Source organism: Aethalodelphis obliquidens, unplaced genomic scaffold (assembly GCF_003676395.1).
Source record: "Aethalodelphis obliquidens isolate GAN/ISIS:26980383/991018 unplaced genomic scaffold, ASM367639v1 scaffold105, whole genome shotgun sequence".
NCBI classification, from domain to species: Eukaryota; Metazoa; Chordata; class Mammalia; order Artiodactyla; family Delphinidae; genus Aethalodelphis; species Aethalodelphis obliquidens.
Window position 1 is genome coordinate 2,104,282 of NW_020838049.1, and position 14,590 is coordinate 2,118,871.

At 35.0% G+C, this 14,590-nt stretch overlaps 1 protein-coding gene across 6 annotated transcripts in view; it reads right to left on the reverse strand.

Moving 5' to 3' along the window:
- TRPM7 (transient receptor potential cation channel subfamily M member 7) overlaps window positions 1-14,590 on the reverse strand; it is a 120,942-nt gene that overhangs the window by 29,097 nt on the left and 77,255 nt on the right. For 5 of the 6 annotated variants that reach the window (XR_003430740.1, XM_027096673.1, XM_027096675.1 and 2 more), the window contains 6 exons: window positions 13,816-14,094; window positions 7,738-7,912; window positions 5,266-5,392; window positions 4,008-4,192; window positions 2,864-2,996; window positions 1,381-2,096 (listed from right to left, as the gene is read on the reverse strand). Coding sequence is in view for 5 of the 6 variants with exons in the window: in XM_027096673.1 (XP_026952474.1) it covers window positions 1,381-2,096; window positions 2,864-2,996; window positions 4,008-4,192; window positions 5,266-5,392; window positions 7,738-7,912; window positions 13,816-14,094 (1,615 nt within the window). In the remaining variant the exon portion in view is untranslated. The remainder of the gene's footprint in view (window positions 1-1,380; window positions 2,097-2,863; window positions 2,997-4,007; window positions 4,193-5,265; window positions 5,393-7,737; window positions 7,913-13,815; window positions 14,095-14,590) is intronic. The other variant, XM_027096677.1, reaches the window with a different exon arrangement.

The window sequence follows — 14,590 nt, forward strand, 5'->3', positions numbered from 1 at the left end:
TCCTAGGCTGGGAAGGCTCATATAAGTGTTAAAGACAAGGTTGGGAAGCCACCTGAAGGAAAAATTCTAACTTGAAGAGACAGAGGGCCTTCTTCAAACCTTGGAACATTCTGGTTATGTCCACGAACAACCCAAGTTGTTTTCTAAGAATTCTTTGTTAAATACTTTTATCTTTAATAATCTAAGAGGAAGGCTGTTAGAACACTATATTCTACAAATATTTGGGGCTTAGCTAGCTCTACAAAGCATTCCCTCTTCATCTTTTCCTTCCACGTGGCATAATGTCAACATTTAAATAACAAAACATCATCATTAAAAACAAAACAAATAAAACCTTAAACATACAAACCACAATATTAGTTCTTTCTTTCTGCCTTCATTGCCAAGCTCTTGAGTCGCCCCCCCATCACTCTCCACATTCACTCCCATTTGTACTTTATTTCACTATAATCAGGCTTCTTCCTCTATCACTTCCTTCACTGAAACAGTTTTCACCAAGGTTATTAACATGTTATCATTGCCAAAATAAATATATTTTCAGTCCTTATTTTACTTGAGGTGAGGTATAAGAATGAATCATTCCTTTCTGAAATGATCTCTGGGTATATACTCTCTGGGTATATAAATGGGTTGACCATAAATACTCATTTTCCAAGTAGAGTCTTGGCTTTCCCTATTATCCTAATGTAAATATCAGTAACATACCCTTTCACTCTCAAAAGCATACTGGCTTGGATGAAAAACTATATGGTCAGCCTATTTATAAAACACTGTTCTTTTCCAGTTACTTCTAGCCTCCCCTATACCTTTGTCTTGCAACACTTACACATCACTCAAATTCTTTCAACAAAAGTTGATCAAATTCAAGAGACTATGCTTAAATTCAAAAGACAGAGTCCAGGGCTTCCCTGGTGGCACAATGGTTGAGAGTCCGCCTGCCGATGCAGGGGACACGGGTTCGTGCCCCGGTCCGGGAAGATCCCACATGCCGCAAAGTAGCTGGGCCCGTGAGCCATGGCCGCTGAGCCTGCGCATTCGGAGCCTGTGCTCCGCAACGGGAGAGGCCACAACAGTGAGAGGCCCGCATATTGGAGGAAAAAAAAAAAAAAAAGTCCAAATAAGTTTTCCATACAATTGTTATTATAGTAAGTTGCACCAAAGAGGTATGTGCTAATATAACTAGTATAGCCCAATTCAACCTACTTCCCCGACTTCTGACTCCTTAAAAAATTTTTAGAACTATACTCTATGAAAAGGTAATCCACTTGTCACACAAGTACATGATTTTATTAATTAGCAATTTATTTTTATTTCTAAGGTGATAATTATAATTAAAAAATAAATAATATTGATATACAAATATCAGTTTGCCAAACTTACCTACGAATGCTCCAAATTCTACATTATCTCCTTCTGCAGCTTTAGAACAAACAGTTTCTTGATCTTTGGTTATAGTTTCCAAGTGGCTTTTGCAACTTGGCTGGGATGGTGTACTAACAAAAAATTTGGTTGGTGGGGATGATAGATGTGGTATGCTATTAGACGAACTGCCTGATTTTTGATTTTTACTAAACATTTTTAAGGTTTCTACTCCATGTTGTCTCTGTCGCAGTTCTGGAGGAGAGACAGCACTTGGGAATAAGGCACCACAAGAGGAACCAGCCTCTGGAAAATTGAATTCTTTTCTCTGGGGTATTACAGGTAAATCCTGACCTGATATGTTAAATTGGGAATCTTTTTCATCTTTCATAAAAATATTACAAAGAAAAGGATTATTACTTTCAAGACCACCTTGAGGAAGAGAGGAGCTAAGTGTATTTACAACACTGTGCTTTTTCCATACAGAAGGTCTTACAGGACCATCATCAATAAGGTTTTGAGCCAAATGTTTGGAAATGCTCAATTCTCGTGTGATTTCATTGTGAACTTTGCTAGCTTCTGAAGCTTTCTGGGCAGTGAGTGTTTTTAATGTATCTACAGTCAGGGCCGAAAGATCTTGCAAATGGCCAATTTGAGAATCTAATGATTGTAATGATCTTTTGATATAGTTGACGCGATCTCCAACTTCTTTAATCTGAATGGACATCTGCTCCACTCTGTAAGGGAAACACAGGAGTTTTACAAATGTTAAAAATTAATGGTTTCGAAATATCCGCCTGCCAATGCAGGGAACATGGGTTCGATCCCTGGTCAGGTAACTAAGATCCCACGTGCTGTGGGGCAACTAAGCCCGCGTGCTGCAACTACTGAGCCCACAAGCTCTGGAGCCCACACACCATGACTAGAGAGCCCACGCACCATAACGACTGAGCCCACACACTCTTGAGTCCGCACACCTCAACTAAGACCCAACGTGGCCAAAAATAAATAAATAAATAAATATTAAAAAAAAAAGGATCAAGTGCTAATCCTATTATAATAAAAATATAAGATTTTAAAACACACTTTTGTACCATAGGCTATTTATTCCCCCATCAGAGTAACACAAAACTGTGTATTCAGCTACATACACATAAACTACTATTACCATTATTGTACCTACACAAATACCATATACTTTTAGAACGTAGCAAAACTAATGGAAAGAAACATGTTTTAAAATAATTAAGACAGTTTAACTTTTCTCCACCAACTCTTTTCTGCCCTCTGTAACAAGGGTCAAAAAACAGTTAAGAGACTGACTGACTGACTTACATGAAGTCTTAGAAGTAAAGAACTGAACTGTCTCACAATATATTATGTAAAATCATTACTAAACTTACTTGTTTGACAAGCATAAATTGAACAATGACCATGTGTAAGAGACATACCTAAGAGAACCCACTCTGACACAAAATCAGTTATAATTAAAGAGTTTCTGAACCTTTCAAAAGTGACACGAATTCTCTCTTCACTCCCAGAATGGAATTTGTCATCTTTTTCATTAAAATACATCTCAACACACTGCTCTTCAAAATCATGAAGTTTCTTTTGATCTTCTTCTGTTAAAAAAAGTTCTAAGGAGGGAAAAGAAAAAAAAAATCAACAGAGACATCAAGATAAACTTTAGCTCATGAGTTTTATGTTATTTAGAGTTCATAAGGCTATGTAAATCATCAGCATTTTTTTTTTCTTTTTACTGGTGTGTTTCTAAAGCCCTAAACAAGTATTTCTACTTCTTTCTTCACTCACAGTGTGATGTTGGAAGAATAGTTTCCAGTATTTCCTCCTTTTCGAATCTCCTTTTCCTATAAAATACCCTACCCCATCTATCTCTCACACCTCTCCTTCGCATACCCAGGTACAAGAATATAAGAACTGATTTGATAGAATAAAAAGCCACTGTAAAATTTTAGGCAGAGTTTATTATGTCTCACGTAGTATACAGAATGTACTAAAAGTGTTATTGTTTACACAGCAGTCAAAATGGTTTGTAGAACGGCAAGTGTTATGGTTTACACTAGCATTTTAACAAAACCGAATTGAGATGCCATACCAAAAAGGAAATTTAATACTAAATTTACTTTTATAGATAAACATATTGCACTTTAAATTCTTTTATGTTTAGGCAAATTCAACAAAAGCCTTTACAATAACATTAACCAGTTAAGTCTTCTGAATAAAATTAATACTTAGCTTTCAGGGACTTCCCTGGTGGCACAATGGTTAAGAATCTGTCTGCCAACGCAGGGGACACAGGTTCGAGCCCTGGTCTGGGAAGATCCCACATGCCGCGGAGCAACTAAGCCCGTGCGCCACAACTACTGGGCCTGCACTCTAGAGGCCGCATGCCGAGAGCCTGTGCTCCACAACAAGAGAAGCCACCACAATGAGAAGCCCGCGCACCGCAACGAAGAGTAGCCCCACTTCACCGCAACTAGAGAAAGCCTGCGTGCAGCAACGAAGACCCAACGCAGCCAAAGATAAATAAATAAATAAATAAATGTATTTTAAAAAAATACTTAGCTTTCAGTGTGATACTGATAAGTGATAAAATAAAAACATTTGCCTTAATATATTTTACTTACTTGGTCCATCCGAAGTCTTGTCTTTTTTTCTTCTTTTACATATGCAGCAAAACAGAGAAACTATATGGCTGAGAATGATAAGTGGTGGAGGCAGAACTGGTTTCTCATGATAAGCCATAATAAAATGATAACGTTGGTACTTCCATACAATATTGGAAATTGCCTTCACTTGTAAATACACATTGCTTGAATAACAAAGAATAAAAATAAACAAACTTAGCTAATCACATTTTAAAATTTTAAATACTAAAATTTTATTGTAATTCTACTCTAAACAAGGATTCAAAGGAATACTCCACCATAAACAAGACTAAAAGGTAAATGCGAAACCGGAAAAAAACACATGCAACAGTATAAGGCAAAGTTTGATACTGCTGAGGGTCTTAATTATAAACTCCCAGAAAAATAGGCAGAAAATATGATTTTAAGCTTTTTAAATTACATATAAATGACAAAAACAGAAGAAAATATTCAATCTGAGTAGTAACAAAATAAGTGCAAATAAAAACAAGACTCTTATGTACTGTCAAATTAGCAACCATTAAAAAGATAATACCTACTGTTAGCAGAGATTTGGAGACACAAGGCCTATTTTGACTTAAATAGAAGAAGTCTGAAATATACATATATTGAACAGTTCTGCTTTTAGGAAAACACTCTAAGGAAATACATAAGGATTAATAAAAAATTTAACCACAATGTGGTTTTGGGGAACAAAAAATTATAAACAATCGAATGGAGCAATATAACATATTGGCTTAAAAATTACAGTCTATATCATGGAATACGAGGTAGTCATTAAAAAACTGGAGAGGGATATTTATTAATGTAGGATAATATTCATGTTTTGCTTAGTTAAAAACAGTATACAAAATATAAGAAAATTATTTTTAAAAAGAAAAAGTGGTTCATATATATAAAAAGGATGTATACCAAAATACTAAGAATGGGATTACTGAAGAATTTTCTATTTGCCTTTCTGTTTTGTATACTGTGTATTCCCTGGCCACCTTGTAATAAATACAAAATAAAGATTAAATTTATAAAAGAACTGTATGTTGAAAGATAGAGTCTCAAATTTAGAATTAATTTGATTTTGAAAATGCATGCTTTCTTATTTGTAATTTTCAAAAATAATTTTTAGTAGTGTAAGCCTCAATAAAATCTTTATATACTTTAAATTTTGTATAGTTCCTTCAAAAAGAGAACTATATATTAAATGATCTCATTACAATAAGCAACCAAATAAAATTCTTACTTGAAAAATGCAATAAGAAGATTGACCATAATGATATACTGTACAAAGAGGTAGACTGCTTGAAGAAATGGAGTCAACCATGTCCCAGGACCACAGATTTCAGTGATAGTGGAATCCTTTGCACAAACTTGAGAAAGAAAAAAAAAAAATTAAAACAGTAATTTACCAGTTACTGCTTCTAGTCAATATTTGTGTACGTTTGTTTGAAGGAAGTTTTGATTATGTACATATCTGTTTCACAGATTCTAGCAAAAGCTTCTGGGCAGGCAGCCATACAAACACCAACTTAACAGTATTCCAAAAGAGAAGAATTTTGTGAAGGATGTGGGTACTATTCTACGACTCTACTCCATACAAGGAAGTATATATTTCTGTATTATGTCTACCCTCCAAGGTAGGGTTTAGCCAGAGGAGCATTAAGAATAAAACTCCCAGATTCAGCCACACATTTCTATAAGAAAAATAACTGAACCAGAAAAGAGTATGATAAACTCATAGTAAATCTACAAACATAATGATTACTGACTTTAGCTTATTATGCCACAAAGGAGGGTTGGAGGAATGGTTAAAGTGCCTCTTAAATATACAATGATTAGATTTGAATTCCTTGCATTTCATTGCCTCCATCTGGAATGTTTCTGAAGCCATAACACAGCTGAATTAAGGAAGGGAAGAGCTTTAATACCCACCAGAGTTACGAGGAATAAAGTAAAATAAATTCAAGTAGGGCAAGGATTTGAATTAAATAGTCTTGAATTAGTGACAAGTTTTATACAAATATTTATAATACACTTAGCACCTGGTGTTTTGTAAGCATTTAAAAAATATACATCATTGAAATTCTCATCATGGCTGTATCATTTCTTTCACATAAAATGGTTTTACGGGCAAACTGATGCATAAGGTCCTTTCACTCCTAAAAAAAATTTTTTTTTTTTTTTTGCAGTACGCGGGCCTCTCACTGTTGTGGCCTCTCCGGTAGCAGAGCACAGGATCCGGAAGCGCAGGCTCAGCGGCCATGGCTCACGGGCGCAGCCGCTCTGCGGCATGTGGGATCTTCCCGGACCAGGGCACGAACCCGTGTCCCCTGCATCAGCAGGCAGACTCTCAACCACTGCGCCACCAGGGAAGCCCCTAAAAAATTTTATGAATCTATTTCCACTCTATTCAGATTAGTTTGATGAAGCAAATACCCAAGAAAGAGAATGCAGGAGAGTAAAAAACCATATCCAATGCTGTATAACTAAACTAGAGCCACATAAGAAAAAGCAGACAATAAAAACCTGGAAATGACACTAAACAGGAAGCCATTAAACACAAAATTTTACCAGGCTGGTAAAAACCTCACTGTTTTAACCAACATCTCATAACAACTGATGACTACTATGTGACCATCCCCTGATCTAATCACCTATAAATAGGTGGGTAAGGAGCAACACAGAATGGGGGTGATGGAGGAGTAAAGTAAGATGGGTGAGAGAGAGCAAGAGAGAACATGAGCAAACTAACAAAATAAAGATTCTATAACTCAATGTGAAGGTCAGAAGAACATCCTTGAAAGTTGGCAGTATCAACTATGTCCACAAGTTATCTAGCCTTTTTAACTAAAACAACAGAATAGCTTTATGAAGAGAATGTATTCAGAGTTGAATTTTACAATTCAAGAATATACAATCCGGGCTTCCCTGGTGGCGCAGTGGTTGAGAGTCCGCCTGCCAATGCAGGGGTCACGGGTTCGTGCCCCGGTCCGGGAAGATCCCACATGCCTCAGAGCAGCTGGGCCCATGAGCCATGGCCACTGAGCCTGCGTGTCCAGAGCCTGTGCTCTGCAACGGGAGAGGCCACAACAGTGAGAGGCCCGCATACCGCAAAAAAAAAAAAAAAAAAAAAAAAAAGAGTATATACAATCCAACTAATCAGTGTAATTCCATTACCGTTGCCCTGGACAGGTAGACTGAAGCCAATCTGAGCTAATGAGATTAAAAAATAGGTTCAATAGAAGGCATCTGGGAAAGGGACTTTTTCCCCTGAAGAGAACCAATGGAAAACAGTGTCTCTTTCCTCCTGTTGCTTGTGACAGAGTCTTACAATTGTAAAGGAAAACCTGTATGAATCAGACACTTATTACAGAGGACTGGGATGAAAAAGAATGTGTCCTTAGCATGAATTAACCAGTCCCAAAGACCACAGACCACTCTACCTCTGAACTTTCTGTTATGTGAGCTAATGTATGTCCTTATTGTGTAAGCCAGTTTAGGCCAGATTCCATTATTTGCAGCTAAAAAAAATTCTGAAATACTTTTTTTTCAATTAATTTTTGTTATGTTTCTTCTGGGATTAACTAATGTATCATGGGAGGATTTAGGCTAGTTAACAGTTTGATTTGTGAAAATTTGTAATATTACTATAATGCAATTTTGACTTTGAAATATGAAATAACCAAAAGATATATCTGTACACATAAATCCTTACCATCAATTTCATATGCATAAACTTCACCAAAAATCATCCAGTATGGATGAAAAACTATGTCTTTAGCAAGAGTCCAAGATGGTGCTTCGCGAGGATAAAGTATTGCCTTTCTGGGAACACCAAAACTAAGTAATACAAGAGCCATAATCACTACAATGTAGAACATATTGGCCACCTGTTAAAAAATGAACACTGTTAAAATACATGGGAATTTAAACACAAAGACAATTCTTCATCTTAAAAAACAGTTTCTAATGTTCCAACAGATAACTTGAATCTTTGAGTTTCTTTTTATTCCTAGCCATTAGCATTCAAGAAACCTCATCACTACATAAAACTTAACATCCAGGAAATTATGTAAAAACTGATCTGAACATCAGGTAAGTCACAGGCATCTTCTACATAATGAACCATATCACAGGCTCAAACTGGAGTCTGCCTATCTCATGTCCATGAAGATTTTAAAGAAGTAAAGACATAAGGGGCAGATTCAAGGAACCAATTTCCATGAGAGTTCTTTCCTAAAACTGTTCTGTTCTTATACAGGAGGTGCAGACTATCTTTTCTACCTTCCTTTGATAGTATCTTGTGCCCACTTCACAAAAGAAAGGCATTCTTCTCACCCATCGTGAACCCTACCATGGTGCCTTGTCTCCTGGGCTGTGAAAACCTCCTAGGAGGTAAATAAAACAACAAACTGAATTATCAGTATGGGTGTTGAAAAAATTAGTGATACCCGTATCTGGTTAACAAATTCTTTTGCAAGTCACGTAGTTTGCAATTCTTTAATTTCAACAAAATTGAAAAAGAGCCTAACTGAACTATCACATAATAAATCATTAAAAAACAATTTTTATTACTAAATCACAATGTGAATTTTGACATCATTACTCAGGAATTCAAAGAATTAAGTGAAATGCTATAATGAAACTTCAATTTCTATCCACTTATTTATGTGTACAAGTGTTCAGCACTTACATCTAAGAAAGTAAATGTAGTGTCACTCTGGTAATATGTAATAATATTCATCCACAAATAATAATCTAAGGGGAAAATCCCATGGAGATCAAGAGACTACATTTACAATAAATCTGTACTTTAATCTACTATGAACTAACAATAATTGTAGTAATAAATCTATCTAAAAGAAATTACTAAGACATTTTCATATGTTTTGAACAAGTATATAGTGAGAGTAGAAATGGAAGGCAGGACTGTGAAAAGTAAAGAGGACAGTAAGTCTACACTAGATGGAGAAATTATAAAATATTTATTTATAAATAATCATTTAGTCTTGATCCTTTACCTTTAAAATTGTTAGATCTGCCAATAAATTTTTTTAAAATTAAGTTAGAGTTGAGTCCCTGTGACTTACAATAAAAAAATCCCATACACCGCCCAAGATTCAGTTTTTTTCTTTGTAAAATGGTTAAATAATGCCTTATTTGACCACTTAAGAGAACTACTAAAAGAATATATGTTTTCAATAAACAAAATCTTGGGATAAAAGATTTTTAAAGGCAAATAATTCATCAAAACATTACTTGCGGCATTTGCTGTAATTTGGAATCCAAATTAAATAAAGAAAAAGCCCAACTCAAAAGTTCAAATCAAAACCCAAACCTGAAATATTCTAAATTTATTCAAGGTCTGTTGGCTGATGATTCAGAGTTCTCTGGATTTCATACCTTTCACATAAAGCCTATTTGACAATCTTCCTTATATTTGATCTAAATTTAACTAATTAAAATATCTGAATATTCCATTTCTTATATCTAAAATGAGGGTTCCTAGCTTGAATGTATAGGTATATGGAGTGAGTAGGATGAGTTCAGCATTTACCATGTAATTTTCATCAGTCTGATCTCTATTAAAGATGTCAAATGTGAAGATTTCTTCTACTTTAATCTTTCATATCTTTATGAAAGATATGAAGCTGTTTTCTCTGATTAGAAATTCCCTGCTCAGGAAAAATTCCTACCTATTTTCTAAACTTTTTTCAAATACCATGTTCCTTGTGAAAGCTTTGTCTTCACAAAACAGCTTATCATATCTTTCTCTATCTGCTCACATGCTTGTCTTATATACTAGACTGTGAATTCCATGAGGATCTGGACCACGTCTTATTCATCTTTGTAGTCTCAGCTTAGTATAATGCATAACATAACAGATACCCAATGATTAAAAAATGTTAAGTTACTCTAGGAATCTACTACATACTATAAAATCATCTCCTTTATTCATTAAAGCTATACTTTAATGAAGGATTTCTTATACTTTGCAGCATCTACTTTAAGCAGATAATTAGAACATTAACCATCTGAGAGTAATGAAGGAGGTAGAAAGGGAAGATGGCACTAGGAGAAAAGAGATAATGATATGATAAATAAATGGTTGACAAGGGGAAAGACATAATCCTGGTGGAGGGTGGTTCTAAAGAAGATCAAAGGTAAAGAAGAAAATGAAATATATATTTCAGCTCCCTATAATTGGGATGGGAGAACCGGTGGGAGTGTTGGGAGTACATTAGAGGTAAGATTCAGATGGAAATCCAGACAGCTCCACTCTCTCTTGGCTTCCTTACTTTTCCCATCTCCATCTGTTATTAAGATTGTTCACTTTTATACTTCCTGCACCTTCCATTTACTGTATAGCACCATTAAATTAACCCAATAACACTAAGTCACTAAATAATCTGGTAGACAATGAGAGCTAGAGTGGTTTTTTGCCCTAAAACTTTAGGCTAAAACCAGTTCCTCCCCCAAAACCTTAACTCCCCTAACTTTTCCTGGAAATATCACTACTTCATGAAAGAATGCAAAATGGATAATAAGTACTTCTTTGATGTGACAAATAATAAACCAGTAATTCTTAACTGGGGAGAGTAGGATACACTCTCCTAGAGGGAAAATGTGTAGTGTGGAAAATCAAGTATAATAATGAAACTCTGTATTCAAAAAATGTAAAAATTTTGTCTTCATGATGCAAAGCAATGCTGATAATCCTGTGAGCTAGTGGGGTTACTTAAAAGATAAATTTAATCTAGAAGACCAATTTTAAAAAGAACTGAGAAACAGCATACACATAATGAGCCCATTTCGATAAAACTATTATATACATTTATTCGTGTGAAGTTTGACACAAATAAACACACGTATTCATATATATGTCTTGAAGGATGGAAAGGTATACATCAAACTGTTAATATTGGATGTCTCTGGAGGGTAGTTTGTCTGCACTTGCTAAAATTTTCTACAATGAATAGTAATTTTAGAATAAGGAAAGAAAAGTTACGTTCACAAAAGCAACAGAAGCATAATAGAGTTTGCCTTTTTCAACTTAAAACCGGAAGTAATTTATGGCAGGAGTAGGCCCAAATTTATGGCAGGAGTAGGCCCAGTACATTTTAGATTTTTTCAGCTCAGTGCATAAAATACTGCACATTAAACCTGACATCTGTATTTTAAAAACAAAACCTGCCAGTTGGTTAAGCCTATGGGAAAGAGCAAAATATTGGGCATATTATATCAGGAAAAGATTAGATGTTCTGGATATAAATTTTAAAAACAGTCTGGGTCAGTAAAGATAGGAGGAAAGAGATACCTAAAGATATAAACCACTGACGGTATTTGTTTAGTTAGCATTATCTTGCAAAGTGCATTAATAAGGGACAAGATTAGTGTGGTAGGTTGGAACTGAGCATGAGGAACCCTTGTGAGACTTCTTCAGACTGCCCCACTGGTTGAAAATCATCATAATGAACAATCTGACTAGCTGCTTTCAATATCCATACACTGAAAAGTCACTCCAAGATGATAAGGAAAGACAGAGAAATGTCAACCTACTTCTTTTATGGTAAAGAAAAATCAAAAATTGGCGGGAAAACTCTTCAATGGTTTCCCCTATATTTTTCTTCTCTAAAGTCCTAGTTTTCAATGTTCTATATACTCCAAGCTACTACGCCCTGTCTAACCAATTTGCTAACAAACTATACCTCATCACAAAAAAATTTCCAGTCAGTCTGTTCCTTTTTACTCCCATCTCTCTCAAGCTTTCGAAGAATGGCTCAGATTCCACTGCTTTAACAAAAACCTCCACAAATTTCTCTCTTTCCATGAATCCCTATATCCTCTACTCATTAACTTAATCAATAAACCACATTGATAGTTTTACTAATATCTCATATAATTTCCTAAAATACTTTATGTAGGATAGGCTCCTCAAGCTAGATTATGTAACTGTTAAAAATAACTAGAGGACTGATAAAGTCAAAAAAGAGAAATGTGGTTTCACAAAGTTCAGGGACAATATCCTAATAACCAATCTGCACTGTCTTGCGTAACAGTGAAAATATAATAAACATTAAAAACTACTTGGTGAACAATTACAGTTTTTTAATTTATAATCTGCTGCTAAAGATATAAAAATAAGAGAAAAAAATCTTAACTACCAACCTATGAAAATACAATTAATGTTCAGTATTTTTATGTTGTTTTTTTCCTACTTGAAATGGCTTATCCACCCAACCAACAAATATTTACTAAGGAGGAATCTACTAAAGTGATAAGTATTGAGATACTAGAGATATAAAGGTGACCAACACCAGACAAGGTTTCTACTCCAAGGAATTTAAAGTCTAGAGGAGTATATAAATAATACAATAAGAATGTAGTTTAAAATACAGTTAGACACAGATAAATATTCTGAAGGGAAAAACATGGGTCCCATAAAATTATACAGCAAATAAACTTGATCTAGTTGAAAAAGATCAAAAAAGCTTCCCTGAAAAAAAACATGTTGAAGCCAAGATCTGGAGGACAAAACTAAGTTAATTAATGAAAAAAGCTAAGGATATGAGTGTAGATGAGGGTGATCATTTTACACAGAAAGAACATGAGCTATTCTTGGTTCTCTGATAGGGGCTGTGTTAAAGGAAAAAGATAAAGGTTTGTGTGACTAGAACACAAATAAGAGGTCAAAAATGGTAAGAGGTGAGACTTAAGAAAGCAAGGAAGATGTTACTACTGGAGGAAACTAGGTAAAGAGTACACAGAATCGTTCTGTATTATTTCTTACAACTGCATGTTAATCTGTAACTATCTCAAAATTTAAAGGGAGGGAGGGAGAGAAGAAGGGAAGGAGGGAGGAAGAAAGGAAGGAAAGCAACAGTCAAATTGGACAAGGCTTATGGGTTTCATTATTAAGTACACTGATTTCTAGCAGTAATGCAAAATCATTAAAAGATGTTTTTAAGAAGGAGAACTGACATATACAGATTTGCATTTTGAAATATTACTCTGGCTATAATATAGATTGAAGACAGGCCAGAGTGCTTGTGAGTAAACAGATTACTATACTACTGCCAGTGCCAGATGATGACAGATTGGGTTTAGGGTAGTGGCAGTAAAGATGAAAAGAAACTCATAGATTGGAGCTGGCAAGTTCATATTTTTCAAATAGCCCTAGCAAGTAACATTTAAAAATTAAAGTATTTCAAGAGAAAACAAATAAAATAAGGTTTCCTAACTTTATCCCCTCAAATATTTTCTTCAAAAGTTAATATCCTGGGCTTTCCTGGTGGCACAGTGGCTAAGAATCCACCTGCCAATGCAGGGGACACAGGTTCGAGCCCTGGTCCGGGAAGATCCCACATGACATGGAGCAACGAAGCCTGTGAGCGACAACTACTAAGCCTGCACTCTAGAGCCCGTAAGCCACAACCACTGAGCCCACATGCCACAACTACTGAAGCCCATGCACCTAGAGTCCATGCTCTGCAACAAGAGAAGCCACCGCAATGAGAAGCCCGCACATCACAACAAAGGGTAGCCCCCGCTCACTGCAACTAGAGAAAGACCACGCGCAGCAACAAAGACCCAACTCAGCCAAAAACAAATAAATAAATAAATTTTTAAAAAAGCTAATATCCTTAGGAATGGGTCTATTTGCAATATGAGGCAAATAAACATGAACTATCATTCTCTGGTTCAAGTAAAACTATATTAATAACATATTTTTATGATTTTAAGAAAAAATATCAATAAACCCATGAGTATTGTCAGACACCTCTCAACTTACCATTTTTCCAATCATCATTACATAAGGTCCTGCCTGTTGATTTACAGCTAGAAAATCTAGCAAACGCACATACCAAAATATTATGTTAAGACAGTAAATTAATCTTCCAGCCACAAAAACATGATTATCATATGCATTCTCAAAGTTCCATTTTGCTCCAAATCTTAGTCCAAATCCAATGAAGAAAGAAATTATGGCAATTGTATCACTGATATTGAAGTAATCACTAAACCACACTTTAATCTTCTGGCTTATTTTTCCAGCTTCAGACATAAAGATCTACAGGTTTAAAAAAAAAAAAAAAAAGGTTTCATCACTTTCTTCCTATTAAAACATATACCAGAATTCAATTATACTGTCAGAGCAGAATTTTATATATCATTTAATATTTCAAAGTATTTTGACTGTCTTGGCATTTGATCACCAAAACAATTCAATAAGATATCAAAGGCAGATACTTCTTATCCTCATTCTCTATACATAGGGGGAAAAAAGGTAAAAAAAAGACCCACAAATAAATGACCTGCTCAACCAAGGTCATCCAACTAAGACACTGAAAATCCTGGATTAGAACACAATTCTCTAGACTTGGAATGTGAGATACCTATCAAAAGTTGTTTTATTTTTCACTGAAACAACACTAGGATATCCAGGTAGGATCTTCCAAAGGTGCCTTATTTGCAGAAAGTAAACAACTCAATGGTTTAAGTAGCTATACTTAGCTCTTTAATATAAAAAATATTTTAAATTTTTTGTGGGGAATGGTAATACATTT